The sequence below is a fragment of the Tripterygium wilfordii genome, chromosome 1 (assembly GCF_013401445.1).
Source record: "Tripterygium wilfordii isolate XIE 37 chromosome 1, ASM1340144v1, whole genome shotgun sequence".
Lineage (NCBI taxonomy): Eukaryota > Viridiplantae > Streptophyta > Magnoliopsida > Celastrales > Celastraceae > Tripterygium > Tripterygium wilfordii.
Window position 1 is genome coordinate 8,195,860 of NC_052232.1, and position 15,792 is coordinate 8,211,651.

The following is a 15,792-nucleotide window of genomic DNA, read 5'->3' on the forward strand; positions in this document are numbered from 1 at the left end:
AAATTATTAAAGAAAATGCATATATGGTTTTAAATCATTGAATGAAAAATATATAACAATAATGTAGCAATCAAAATCTTAAATATATTTTTTTATTATTTTTTAAAAATTATTTTACATCTGAAAATGAGAAATAAATAATACTCCACTCCATAATCTATACATAAATAAAAACACAGCAAATAGATCCCAGCATTCAATAACATAAAATGGGGAGCAGCGTAGCCAATCCCAGCTGCCCGAACGGTACGCGCTTTCTTACGTTTATATGTATACGTGGTCAACAAAAAAAGTTCACGTCAGCTTTTGATGGACACGCACACGCGGTGTCATACTAGAACTACACGTGTCGTGGTTCACAACAGATGGGGTAAAACCGTAAAACAGAGAACAAAAGCACAAAAGAAAAGGGGGAGAATGTGACGGGAAAGTGTGGACGGGGTTCAGTAAAATGTCTGAAAACGGCGAATACACAATTCCGTCCGAACAGAAGAAAGAGTGTTAAACAGAGGATTTTGTATAGCCACCGACACGGCGACAGAGAATCGGAGACACGAAGTTTTACTCTCTCTTTCCGAGGTAATTTTCGGAACTCGAAATTCGAAACCCTTTCATTTGCACCCTGTTTCCCCCCTATTTGTTTGTCAGAATAACAGATTGTTTGGACGATCTTTCGTTTTATCGAATTGTTTTGGGTGATTGAGATTCTGAGGAATAAGAAATTATTGTCGCATTTTCCCGCCGTTTCTGAGCTTTTGCATTCTCTGCTGCTTGGGTGGCATTGATACCCTGTTTAGTTAAGATGCCTTTTTTCCCGAGGTTCTTGTGTGCTCATTGGATGGAATTTTCAGGTTTAGTGAGCTTTATTGAGTCCATCCTGGGGTCTATGTCAGTCAAATGGGTAGCGTTTTCTCTATTTGATCGTGATAATTGTGCTGGTTAACTGGTTTATATGAATGAATCGAAGTGATTTAATGGTTTCTAAAAATCACCGCAGCTTTATAATGGGTTTGCTCGGTTCAGGCGTTGCTACTGGGTTTCAATAATAAAAGTTTCATGATTTGGGCCAATCAAATTGATTACTAAATTACTTTCAAGAACAAGAGCAGATATGGTAGGTTGTTATCGAAACTCTAATTTAATTAAGAGCAAAGTTTATAAATTTGAAGTTTGACCTCTTTTTTTGAATATTTTTTTGGTACTTCAAGATTATCCATGCTAGAGTAGGACGACTTGCAATTTTGATTAAGATTTCTATGTTTTGTAGTTGTGCTCTGTGCAATGATGATTTTGTTCCATAAACATTTCATAAAATAACACAATGGATGCAATATGTGGGTGGAAATTCTGATTTAGTTTCTTTGTTACAACCATTGAACCTAATAAATCGTGTCAACATCTGGATGCTTTTTCATATATATTTGTATTACATTACTAGTGTGGTCTGTATGTATGGCTTCTAAGTATTCTTCAAAGTTCTGGCTACCCTGCTAAATTGCTAATTTTGTTTTCTTTGCGCAATTGCGTAATGTGTTTTGCTTAGCCTGTATTGTAGACTCTTTCCCTACTTGCTGCTAGATTAATCTTTGTTTTGCATGCCACAACTCCTCAGAAGTCAACATATGGTATAGATGCAGCTAACTGCAACAAGTACGGATTATATTAATGTATAAAATTCATTATGTGGTTTTTGGATTTTGTGCTGATTTAACTTGGAAGAGCACAAATGAGATGTATACTTCATTTTTGTTTTAATTTCAAAAGACAGAGCTAAAGAGTTATGATGAAGTTTGTGTTCAAACTTAAAAGTATTAAATAACCTTTGGTCTCTACCCGGACCCGATGAAAAAAATGGGATCACTTATTATGAACTCGTTGAGAATGATTCTGATCTAGTTCATGGCCTATTAGAAGTAGAAGGTTTTCTGGTGGGATCCTCATGGACTGCTTGTGATTTCCAGATTAACCTCATTTCTTAGTTGTTCAAAGTACTTGTTAGTTGTTACACTCCCTGGTGATTGAAGGACACATTGCGTTAACTTTTAAAGTTTAATGGTTGGCACCTATTGTAGGAATTAAGTTTTGCGAGGGTAAAGTATAAGGGTAGAAGTCAAGCTTGGTGTAACATTATATGCTATCTTTTTGTCCAAGATTAGTGTCAAACTTTTGAAAAGATGGAGACAAAAGAAATTAAAAATAATAGGGTTGGTACCAAAGACCAATAGAAGAAAATCAACAGCATCTTTAAGCTGAGCGCAATGATTGACTTCATAATCCTTTGAATGCTTTCTTTGTTCCTTTTCCAGCACAACATCTCAAGTGAACAAGACAGCTTAGCTTTCATCTCCTTCCCAAACATTGGAACATTCGTACACACATAGAATACATTCAAATACCAGGAAAACTCATTTTAACATTTTGAAAATTTAGGTGATCTTTATTGTGATATTACTTCCATCGTTCCTCAGGGACGTTTGATTGATGATGTAGTATTCCTAGTTCTTCAGTGGAGGAATTTAAGCCCGAGTTATATGCAGTATGTGATTGATGTCATCATTGCTCAAAAGAGTAAACAACTCTCATGCACAAGGCTACTTCAGTGAGCGGGGTCGGGGACAGGCAAGATGTACGCTGAGCTTGCCCCCAGATAATATGTGGAGTGGTTGTTTTTAGGAATTAAACCTATGACCTCTTGGTTGCACCCCTACAACTCTACCACTGGGGTCACATACTGTCATCATTGCTTACTGTAGTAAAAAAATTTATTGTTTATGGAAGCTGATAATTTCATGATTCTAATTTGTCTGCAGTTTGTCGTTAGGTTTATGGAAGCTTATAATTGTCTGGAGTTTGCCTCTTTCCCTGTTTTTTTTTTTTTTTAATTTCACTCAATTTAATCAGTTCTCTGCTGTTTTTGGTTCTTCTTTAAAGTCTATGCCTGTCATGGTAAGAATAACCTTTGTTGTATTGGTATGCCATTTGATTATCATCTCATTAGCTTACTTTGGTATTGGATTGAACTTGATTTTGGTTGTTACTGACAGATTGAGTTCGCGGTTTGTGTGCAGTACGTCCTTATGACTTCATCTGTGCATGATCTTTCTGGTATATTTCTTCAAAAATATTGGTCAATTTTAATTATTATGATACATCTCAATCACGTTCTTTTGGTCCTTATGAATACTCGATATTGTATTGACTGTTACCAGTCATGTTGGCAACACATCTTCATATTTGGCATTCTCTTATTATCTGTCCATTCCGGTTTTAATCAGGTTGTATAGGTAGATTAAAACCAAGTGGAGATGCTTCTGTGCAATTGAGGATGTGTTTTATTTTTCCAGTAATTCAATACTTTAGTAGGTTAAGTTATTGACTTAGCCGGCTTCATTCCTAACTATCATCTTAATAATACCTAGTTCTGCTCCTTATATTAGGATCTGGTTTCTGGTAGAGTGAATCATGTTCTCAATAAAACTCTTTGAGTCACCATTGAGATTTATATTTGTGTATGAGATATTTAGATGGCATTTGGTTCATGCGGGAATTGAAATGGGACTGGAAATGTTCATGTTTGGTTAGCACTGTGAATGTGAACATGATTGGAATTGGAATGTTAAAAATGAATTTCGTGTCTCAGGAAAAGTGTTGCAAGAGATTGAGAATAATCTTTAAGTGACACGAATACCCCTCTTATCAAGTCTTCATTAAACTATGCAATTGGTTAATTTTTACAGTGCCTTAAATATTTTGTTGTCTCAAAGCTTAGTGTTTTGTATAATGTATTTTATTTGTTTATATCTGATAATGCAGAGGATAGTGAAACAGACGAGCAGCTAAAACACTCAGAAACTCAGATTGAATCTTCATCCCCTACCCCTGGTCTGGTTCACCCTGCAATCGCAAACGCAAATGTTCCTTATGCAACAACTCCACAACTTGGAGCAGGGCAGCCTATGGTAGTATTTCTTGGATTTTTTTATTTTCTTACTTTTATGTGGTCCTCTATATGATACTCTAGTAATTTCATTCTTAGGTAGTTTAAATTATGTTCTGCCTATACCCTGGGGCCTTATGAACTTTTAGTTATCGAAGTTAAGTGGTTAGAATACGTAGTTGATTGTTGATCAGATGCTACGTAGAGATTTAATTAGTAAACGGTAATGTTAATGTATGCAGTGCAACTTTTCGGGATGAGAATTAAGTCCACACTTTTTGTCCTGCGTGACATTGTATGTTTGCACATATGTAGAAGTTGCTGTATCTTTTGTCTTCTGCAAACATTTCTTTTTCTTCTGAAGTTTAATTTAATTGTGACCATTGACTGTTATTGGGCAAAATAAGATATAAAGCATCACTTGATGCAGCAAGTTATTAGCTATTACCACATCATAAACCTAAGACAACTTCATTTAATATCAAGGGGTCATAATTCAAATGGCAATTAAAACCAACATTAGGTATGAAGAAGCTGGAAAGTACATTTTTTTTAAAAAATGTCTGCATTCACTGTCTAAGAAATTAGAGAACTACCCTGACTTGATGAGAGTGGATTTTTAGAGGAACATTAACATATGCTAATAACCCCCATATTTCCTGACAAAAAAAAAAACCCATATTTAGCTCAGTATTCTCAAATATTTATTCTCTCAGTACCAAATGGAAACAACGAACACGATAGGCATGGAGGTATGAGTTAGGTGAATAGGTGAAATCGAGGTGTATGAATAGAATGAAGGCAGCGGGGAAATAAAGGTTAGTTTATGCTATACATTGGAATTGATTTATGGGTGGGGACTTCAATTTAGAGCAAGAATTCCATGAAGTACCTTTATTTTAACTTCTGATGTGTGGTTGATCTTAATGGATCTGGAATTAGTTGTGGAGTAAGGGTTTGTTTAATAGACCGAGAAGCCAGTCACAATGGCTCATTCTAAAAAAAGGTGTGGCTATAATTTCTTATAATATGTGAAATCTGTGTTGCCAATATGTGAGGTGGCAATGGCATGTTGATGGTTGATAAAGCAGTGGCATCTGCCACATTGTCAAGTAGTTGGGGTGGTTATGTGGTGAAAATGTACTGACCTATTATTGGTCGTTGTACCAGCACTTACAGTGTGCTGAAGATGGTGCAGTGTGATCATTTGTATTATCGCTCAGTATTCACTGCCTTGTCTGGTTAAGCGGTTATTCCTTCGCATCATTAGTTGTAAATCATTTAAGATGGTATGGACATGTTCAACGTAGAGATGGTGGTTCAGCGGTGAGGAGGAATGAGAGAATTTGTATAGGAGATAGTAGGAGGCGGTGAGGTAGACCTAGAAAGACATGGCTTGAAGTAATAAGAAATTATATGAATTTAATAGGAGTGGATGAATGTATGATCCATGATAGAAATGAATGGAGAAAACAAATACATGTGGTGGTTTCTCGGTGATGTTCTCATAGACTCATGTAGCCGACCCCAAATGTTTGGGACAAAGGCTCAGTTAATGATGAATTGATGATGATCCTTAGCTGTAAATTGAGTTAATATAAATTTTGAATTTTTTTCTTTTGGTTTTGTTATTTATTAGATTTGATGAAAAAGCCTGTTTGATCATGCCCCATCAAAGATTTAGGATAGTCCCAAAATTGAAAGATGAAGAACAATTGAGGACAATGCTAATTATAATATTATTCCTCGTTTTTTTGCACACTGTTGGTTTTGAATGTGGATATATGATATGATGAGATGGTTTAACTGATGTGAATGTGCAAGTTGGCAGTTGGAACCAGGGATTTCTTTTTCCATTTTTTCCTGAGCTGAGTTTCTACTTTGTCTACTACTATAAAGATTAGTAATTTTGATATGCCCTCTAACTCCTATGTTTTGTTTATTCAATCAAAGGCACCAACCACTTATCCCTATCCCGATCCCTACTATAGAAGCATATTTGCACCCTATGATTCGCAGCCATCGTATCCTCCGCAGTCTTATGGTGGGCAACCAATGGTATGCTACTATTGTTTTTTATGCCATACACTGATATCATGTTTTATTGAATTGATTATGGTTCCTTCTCTCTTTTTCATTTTTGAAGTTGTAATTATCCTTTTATCCTAAGGTTGTTGATTATTTCTTTGCTAAATCAGTTGTTTGCTAAAAACAAAACGTTAGTGGTGGTTATTGTATAATGGAGTCCACACATATGAATATAAAAAATTATGCTTTATAATCGTTTCTTCTTTCAGGTTCAATTTCAGTTAATGGGAATTCAGCAGGCTGGAGTTCCATTGCCATCAGATGCTGTTGAAGAGCCTGTATTTGTAAATGCAAAACAATATCATGGTATCATGAGGCGTCGACAATCCCGTGCAAAAGCTGAATCAGAAAATAAAGTTATCAAGTCTCGTAAGGTAAGTTAATGTAATTGCTTAGAGTTGGAAAATAAAACCTGGTTAGGTTGTATACAGCTTTGACTTATTAATATCCTTGCTCTTCTACTTATTGAACTTTATTCTGTTATGTTTTTCTTCCATCTTATTGCACACCCTAAAAAAGAAGTGAAATGGAAAGCATTCATTCTTTTTCATAGCTACTAAGCATTTGTTGTTTACAGTATTTTGTAGATCTACCGGTAGATTTGATGAAAGATTACATTTAATATCGCTGGTAGGTTTTCGAATGCTTGTGTAGTTATATTAGTTTTTCAGTTCCCTCTTTAAATCTTTAGCATTGTCTCTTGCATCATTCAACATTATCTTTGACCCTCTCACAATTTCACTGTAGCAACTCCTTTTTATCTTGTCTCTCTTTAAATAAATGTACATATTGAATCTAAACAACTATTTATTACAATAACTTTTTCATGATTGATATATAACACAACAATCTTGCAGCCATACTTGCATGAATCTCGACATTTGCACGCTGTAAGAAGAGCTAGAGGATGTGGTGGTCGGTTCCTCAATTCGAAGAAGTCTGAGGACCAACAACCAGAGGCAGCAACAGGTGATAAGTCACAACCCACTATCAACCTTAACTCAGAGAAAAGTGCTATTGCTTCTTCAGATGCCACATCTTGATAGATTGTGACACAATAAAGCAAAAATCAAAGCACTGGTCCTGCAAAATAGTTATTTAAAGTAGTTACCAAGGAAAGCTAAAGGTTCTTATTTTGTCAACTTATGTAGTCTTAGTCTGCTTCATGATGGCTCTAGTTTACAGTTCAGTCTTGTGAATATTTATCCATTAGTTAGTTTGGATGGAGATGGCTAAAGGCAATATAGGCAATGACACGCGTCATCTTCGTCTTGGTGGGCCGTTGTAGCAATGCCCTCATGTCGATACGTAGCTGAGCTGCTGAGGTTATAAAGAATTTTTAGCGCTAGCGATATTGTAGTCAAATTTGTAACCTTGTAAATTGGTTTGGGAGTGACAATTTTCTTTAGAGATAGACTAGATATGATGTTGTTATGTAGCATAAATGTCCCTTTACCTATTGCTTTAGACTTGTCGAATAAAAATGTTTTTAGCTGTGTCGATATGGTCCATAATTAATATTTATGTGAGAACCACGAGTAGTTTAGATAGCGTTCATGTGTGTCGTATCCTCCCCTCCCCTCCTCTTATGTTCAAAAAATAGTAATAATATTTATGTGCATTTACCTGGGATTTTAACTGCCATGAGACATTGAAGGAAACACAGACTTTGTATGAAGGATATTATTAATTCATTAAAAGACCTAATTTGATGTGAATAGGAATGATTACCAAATGCCAATCAAATTGTACTGATCTTTGCAACCTAGCTGTGTTCATATTTGGATCTCTAAGTAAGTTCATGAAATTGTGCTTAGTTTGAACAGCAACACAAAAGAATCTAAATTTAAATAAAAAAAATTATTAGAATTATTCAAAAGGTTGGAGTTCATCATATGCTGGTTCGACTTTTAATAGATATACATATACTGCCCCTCTATTAAATTGAATTTCACGTTGCATGTTGTGCTAATTATACATAATCTTTTAAAGACGAAATAATGAGGGGACATAGATTGCATGAAAGGAAATATTTTGATATATATAGATCATGCAAATATATATATATAATTTATCTAAAAAAAAAGATATATATATATATACACACACACACACACAAGTCACACATGCAACAGAATAATTGGATTAATTGAAAGAATTAATAATGCAAAAGAATGCATGGATATTTGGATACCATCACGATAATGCAACTTTTTATTTTATTTTATTTTATGGAATGCAACTTTTATTTACCTAGTAGAAAGTATTCCCTCTTTAAATCTACTTTATCTTAAAGTATATATTTTGTATTTAGATAGTATGTGATCGATGGGACTCTCATGTTTGATTAAGCCAAATCCAGCTAGGGATCCAAATTCCAACATTGATAAAATAGTCAGAGATGAACCTATCATGAATCTCTCCATATACTAAAAATGCTCATTTTTTGAAATATCGTAGAGAAATATTCTTGCAGTTGGAATCGAATCTTAAGTACACATATGTCTAATTCAACCGATTGTTTACCGAGCCACCTCTCGTTGATATTAAAAATGATATTTTAATTTTAGTATATACATATGCAATAGTTTAATTTTACCAATGCTTTAAAAACTGAATATGAAACTTAACCATTTTCCTGACCGGTTCTCGATTTACTGATCCGATCGGTCCAAAATCAGACGGTTCATCGGTCCGATTATAATATTGATAATAAATCATTTTAATTATTTTAAGAGGTTACTAAACAAATAACTTAAAGATCCATTAAAATAGTTATTAAACCTGATCAAAATGCAACAAAATAAGCATTAAACTATTAAACGAAGCACCAAATAAAGAAAAATAATTTTATTTTTGTTTAAAAAAACTTTAGTTAACCGATTTTGAGCCGGTTTTTATCGGTTTTGACTGATTTTAATCAGTTAAGCCGATTTCTCAATTAATACGCATTAACTGGACCGGATTGATGTTCGATTCCCTTCAACCGGTCGGACCGCTCTGATTTTTAAAATAACTGGTTCTATTTGGCTAGATATATTCCCTTATTATGCTATATATGTTTTTATTGGTGCAAATTTTAAAAAAATTGATTTATTCAAGAAAAAAGAAGAAGGAGGAAAATTATGAAATCTATGAAAGTAAGTGTTGACCAGTGTCAATGATTTATATAGTAATGGATCATTGAAACAAATATTTGAATAATTTCTCTCTTGTCAAACATGGTGGAATAAATGCTTCAATATGCATGTTTATTATACCTTATCTTGTTCTACAAATCCCAAATTTTCCTACCACTTAATCATTCTGATTTTGGGTTGGATTTAAGATTAATTGTCATTAATTAATTATAGGTTTTTTTGTCTTATTGTAGGACCTATATAGCAATTCATGTTCTTGCTTTTGTAATTTTATTCACATATATATTATTCAAAACCCACATCATTATAATGTACCATGACTTTGAAGTTTGAACTCAAAACTTTCTTCACATATCAATCAGATTATTATTGAAGGAGCCCTTTGTAATTGTATGTATATGATAGTACTGATCAACAAAAATATTGGAAGCTAAGCGCCAAAATGTTGCAATGCATCCAAATTATTAGAGTTTATATATATATATATATATATATAGTAGTAAACCACTTGGGTGATACGATAGTAATTATGAATCTCTTTGAAACCAACTGATATGGACTCGAAAAAGTTTTAAGCTCGATTCTCACACATAAACAATAATCTTGTGACCACGTGCTGAACTTTCACCAAAATTACTTTGTTGTGAGGTGGGAAATTTATGGACGTGCGGGCTTGACGACTCGAGTTTATGACCGTATCGAATGTTCGAAAGACAAACTTCGTTCTCGGTTAAAAACAAATTACACAGATGTATATATATATACATGAGCTAAAGAAATAATAATGCAATCAAAGTCCATATATAATGTCACTTTCTTTTTTGGTGAAAGAAACCAAGTATTGTATTATGAGATGTCGTTCTCTAAACCAGTTAAAGCAACTCGATCGATACATATTAACGAGAATATCTTGTTTGGTGACTTGTTAATTCTGGTTGCTGGACCAACTTGAGTCAGAAATTAATTACACTAACAAGTATCATATATAACTACTAATTTTAAAAAGAGAATGTATTGGTCAGTAATGAACAGTTTGTCTGCTTTGGGTCTGAGCCTGTATAATTTTGTTCTTATGATTTGTTGCCTATGACACTTAGAGCCAAAAAAAATGCATGGATACCATCACAATAATGCAATTTTTTTTTAATTTTATTTTATGGAATGCAACTTTAATTTAGATAATAGAAGGTACCACTTTAAATATACTTTATCTAAAAGTGTATATATATTGTATTTTGGAGTTTGTGAGCGATGGGACTCTCATGTTTGATCAAGCCAAATCAAGCTAGCCATCGAATTCCAACATTGACAATGTAGTAAGAGATGAGCGCCTATCATGAATATCTCCATATTTTTTTAAAAAATTGATATTTTAATTTTACTGTACATGAGAACAACGAGTAGTTCAGATGATACTCATGTGTGTGGTATCACATAGAGATCTCGAGTTCGAACCTCCTCATCCCTTTTCTCTGTATTCAAATTTTTTTTTTACTATCTTTCTTTAGTTTAGTCTTATCTATTTACCAATGTTTTAAAAACCGAATCGAAAACCACATTTTCCTTACCGATTCTAGGTTTACCTGTCCAAACGGTCTAGAATCAATCGTCGGTCCAACTATAATATTGATTATAAATGTTTTAATTTTTTTTAAGAGGTTAATTACCAAAATTTTAAAAGATTGCTATTTAAAATATATGGTTCTAGTTAGTGAGATATATTCCCATATTGTGCTATATATGTTTGTATAGGTATGAAAGGAAATTTCAAAATTTTGATTTCTCCAAAAAAAATGAAGGAGAATTATGAATTCTATATATGAAAGTAAGTGTACTTGACCAGTTTCAATCTCTCTTGTCAAACATGGTGGACAAAAAAGAATAAAACATGCATGTTTATTACCTTATCTTCTTTTGGAAATACCGCTAAGAAGTTTCTCATTGAAATCAAACATTAGACACATATATGTCCAACCTAGTCGATCGATTGTCAATCGAATCACATCTCGTTGGTGTTTATTATTATACCTTATCTTGTTTTATATATATATATATATATATATATATATATATATCCCCATTTTCTACCACTTAATCATTCTGATTTTTTTAAGATCAATTGTCGCTGATTAATAATTGATTTTTGGTCTTATTGTAGGACCTATATATAGCAATTCATGTTCTTGCTTTTGTAATTTTATTCACATTATTCAAAACCCACATCATCATAATATATGACTTTGAAGTTTGAACTCAAAACTTTGTTTACATATTAATCAGCTTATTATTGTATGTATATGATATTTGATCAACAAAATTATTGGAAACTAAGCACCAAAATGTTGCAATGCATCCAAATTATTATGGGTTTATATCTTAGGAAATTTACACACATGTATACAAAAATTCTCATTCACAAAAGTGTGAACCAACTTTGTGAACACGAAATCTAATTATTATAATAAAACACAATAAAAGTGGAGGCCACACATTTATTATGGGACCCGTCACATCTATGGTTGAAAAACAAGTTTACAAAATTGGTTGACGTAGTAGAATTTATGCGTATGTATATATACATAAGCTACAATGAATAACAATGCAATCGAAGTCCATTAAGGTCACTTTCTTTTTTGGTGAAAGAAACCAAGCGTTGTATTACGATGTCCTTCTCTAAACCAATTAAAGCAACTCGATCGATACAAATTAACGAGGATATCTTGCTTGGTGAGTAGTTCATTCTAGTTGCTGGACCAACTTGAGACGCATAAATTAATAACACTAACAAGTATTATACATAACTACTAATTTAAAAAGAAAATGGATTAGCCAGTAATGAACATTTTGTTCATTTTGGGCTTGAGCTCATAGGGTTTTGTTCTTCTGGTTCATTGACTATGGTACTTAAACCAAAAAAAAATGCCTTCGTTGTGTAAGAGAGAGTGTATGTTTACTTATAAACCACTCAGTTGGTTTATGCTAATCTGATGTGAGATTTTTAGTATTGACACTCTACGCATATGTGGGCTGAGTTATGCTAGATCCAACAATTGAATATGTAGAGGTCACGTCCAATTCTGAATTGAGAGTTGCACCGATATCATTTTAGAAAATCCATCCCAAACACTACAGATCAATATCATCCGCTTTGGGCCAGAGCTCGCACGATTTTGTTCTTTTGAGCCATTGCATATCGTACTTAAACCCTAAAAATGTATTGGTTGTGTGAAAGAGAGAAATGAATATTTATTTATAAATTATTTGGTTGGGTTATGTTAATCCGAGGTGAGAGGATGGATGTATAGTTTAAGAGTCCAATCAAAAAGCTTGTAAAAACACATGAAAACATGTCCATTAATGTATCCTTTAGAACAAATTGACATTATAGAGCCCGTTTGGCTTACCATATTACTTGACAATATATTGCTCTAGTAGCATATATTGTTTGTACGCACCAAACAGCAATATTCGGGCGGGTATTTCAAGACATTTTTGATACAATTTTATTGTGGTTTTGAAATTGTCCACAAATGGACAATTTTCTACATTTGTGCAACCATTTTCCAGTTTTGTCCAACATATTTTATTAAACTGACTATAATGACCTTTATGTTAGTGCAACCTCCATTTTCCACTTTTCTCCGTCTCTCTCTATCCCCCTATTTCGCCTCTCTCTCTCTAACCTATTTTTGATTCTTTTTCTTATAAATATTCTTTTTATCCAGTATTGATTCCAATTGAGAACAACGGTGCACAGCTTGTAAATGAAACGATAACTTAAAAAAAAAAAATTTCCTCGTTTTAGTTGTGCAATTAATTTCTCTTAATTTTATTCATTTTTCTTTCTATAATTCTAAAGATTTTATTTCAAATATTTAAATATATAACATTAATTTTTATTTTATTTAATTAATTTAAATGAAACAATTACAACTTAAAAGCATAATACCCCTGCAAGTAATTTACACAACAACTTTAACACCATATATGCTACCAGCAAAAGTAACACCAAACACCTACCAGCATTTCAACAACAATATATGCTACCATTTTATACCAGCATAAATTGTCCACAATATATGCTACAATATATGCTACTGTCAAAATTGTCTACCAAACGGACCCTATATATGTGTATGTGTGTGGTGGCATATATGCATGAGGAAAAGAGAAATAATGCATGGATTGAATATACATATATATATATATATCTATCTTGTCATGAAATCTAGTCATGCATCATTGATGATCATATTTTTCTTTTTCATAGGGTTTTGACAAATCGAATTCACGTATACTTTAATGCCACTCCTAATTAATCATAACAAGCATTACTATTATATATTAATAGGGAAATTAGATAATGAAAAAGAACTTTAAGCCTATCAAAATTGGAATCTTTCCCCTCCATCCATGTCCACCTTTACACCTCTTAATTATCATTTCATTTTTATGGGCCCACATACACACACCCCACAAGAGAGAAATGTAAAATTGAAGCAAAGCAAATTAAAGTCACAATTCTATATAGCTGTAGAGAGAGAGAGATGTTGTAGTGCATTATGGTCCAGACACAATCTTTTGGTGCATGACAAAAGATGGGGTCCATCTCCCAATTAAGCCCTTTTAAGTGGGTTCCTCAAATTATTGGATGGTTCTAATATACCGTGTCATATGTTTAGGGATGAACCAGAATTAATAGAACGATATCAATGTACATGCGGTTGGTGTATTTTTGAAATTTGAATGACGATCTATCTTTTTTTCTCTATTCTCATCTACTCACGCGTTATTACTAATATCGCCTATGAATTGACACCATCTTTATTGATTTTGGTATAAATAATTTGCATTGTCAATATTGTGAAATCAGGCAATGTGAAGTGGGGGAAAAAAGTTAAAACATGCCTCCTAAAAGAAGAGTTAAAAAGTTAAAAAGAAAAGAGTAGGCATTATGATAAACATCTAGTGTATATTCAAGGAGACAAGAAAACACCAAGTGAGTTTGTGTAGTTGTAGTTGCACCCATTGACTCCTCCCCCATCATGAGCCATTAATCATAAAACATATCGATCGATCGAGAGAGAGAGAGTCATTGACTTTTTGAGTTCACAAGGTTGACATTTGCCCATAAAGTGTCTAAATTTTCATTATCTTCAAAGCATCCAAAGCCGTATCTATAGAGATGAAGAAAAACAAACAATGCTCTCTCTCTCTCTCTCTCTCACAAAGTTGTGTTGGATTCTTATCAGTGAAGGGATAGGCACTCTCAATTGTCACAAGAAAAGGTTGTTGGATACAAACCCACAAAAAGTGGACGTTAGATGGATATAGCATTTCTAGTGCGCGGCACATATTTAGGGTTTGAATATTTGTACATACTACTACTACTAGTAGTTGCAAGTCCGAGATGTAATTGTAATTATTACTTATATTGTAGTGTTATCATGTAATATGAAATTTGGGAAAACCACACCCTAAAAGCTACATTGTGAGATTAAAGAGCTCAATGTCCATATAAACCCCACACCAGAATCTCATACTTCTGATGTGGGACTTGAGTTCGTAACATTTCACCATGTTCCACAGCCCTAGCGCCCACGCGGACTGACTTTACACTAGTTAGTCTCGACGAATCGGCATCACGACTTTTATGGCTTGACGAACACTGCTATGCCGACGTTACCACCTGCGCCGCACGATTGCAATTGAGAGACGTGGTGTAGCCTTTAATACCAATTAATACGAACCTTGAGAGAATCACACCCCAAAAACTAACTTGTGAGAACCACATCCCAAAAGCTAGTTTGTGAGGTTGGAGAGCTCAATGTCCATATAAACCCGACACTAGAATCTCATATTCCGATGTGGGACTTTAGTTCGCAACACCATGCTACATGTGTTCTATAGTTTTTTTTGACAATAAAGACTCCATCTTGGTATCGTTCTTCGTGTCTTTGTTCTTCTAAGATCATGTATCAAATATACGGAAACTGTTTGATCTTCCCTCCCCTTACAAGTGTGAGAGTAGCCGAGTTTTTGTTTATAAATCACTCGACTAGGCTATGCCAAGCCTATGTGAGAATTTAGTCGTGACAAATACAAATACTCAAATTGAGTTGGCAATAATCAAAATTCATATGGACAAAGCAACTAGAGCTTTCAACCCGGATACTCAAAATAAAGGAAAAAAATACGAAAATTTGTGAACTACAAAGGCAAAATTCAATTACATAAAAACAATTTAAAAAGTCAGAGAAAAAAACACCAGACCACTCTTCCTGACACAAACATCACATTCGGGCCCCACAAAGGAATGGGCCGAAACTTACACGTGAGCCCAGGCCCATTTCCATGTAATAAAACAAAACTATGTTTTGTTTTTTCCTCTCTCAGAGTTTCCCTCTCTTCACGCTCTTCATGCGCATCCATGGCTGCCCACAGACTCGTACACATAGATACATACATACATGATACATACATCATCCATTAAAAGTAAATGCTGTGGAGAGAGAGAGTGATGCAGCTGCTGCACACTACTACAGTCTACAGTACTGCTTTTCATAATTCACAGACCCCAGAGAGAGATTAAATCCTCTCCCATGCGTCCAAAATTTTGAATAACGT

The 15,792-nt window shown here is 33.8% G+C and overlaps 1 protein-coding gene across 4 annotated transcripts; it reads left to right on the forward strand.

Annotated features, from left to right (window-relative positions):
• Nucleotides 1-440: 440 nt before the first annotated feature.
• On the forward strand, nucleotides 441-7,549 carry LOC119999395 (nuclear transcription factor Y subunit A-7-like). 4 transcript variants are annotated; one of them, XM_038846939.1, is made up of 6 exons: nucleotides 441-579; nucleotides 3,045-3,105; nucleotides 3,814-3,959; nucleotides 5,891-5,995; nucleotides 6,235-6,399; nucleotides 6,883-7,549. In XM_038846939.1, exons 2-6 carry the CDS (start codon nucleotides 3,078-3,080, stop codon nucleotides 7,066-7,068), a joined length of 630 nt encoding a protein of 209 aa, XP_038702867.1. In that variant the 5' UTR covers nucleotides 441-579; nucleotides 3,045-3,077; the 3' UTR covers nucleotides 7,069-7,549. The 4 variants fall into 4 exon arrangements, with proteins under 4 accessions (XP_038702867.1, XP_038702874.1, XP_038702884.1 ...); XM_038846946.1 differs by having other exon boundaries at nucleotides 464-579; nucleotides 3,069-3,105; XM_038846932.1 differs by lacking the exon at nucleotides 441-579 and adding an exon at nucleotides 1,090-1,114.
• The last annotated feature ends 8,243 nt before the right edge of the window (nucleotides 7,550-15,792 follow it).

Excerpts from the sequence above, each read along its gene's own strand:
- LOC119999395 (XM_038846932.1), top strand. Across the intron at positions 3,960-5,890 it reads TTGGAGCAGGGCAGCCTATG|GCACCAACCACTTATCCCTA; the intron begins GTAGTATTTCTT and ends ATTCAATCAAAG. Across the intron at positions 5,996-6,234 it reads CTTATGGTGGGCAACCAATG|GTTCAATTTCAGTTAATGGG; the intron begins GTATGCTACTAT and ends TTCTTCTTTCAG.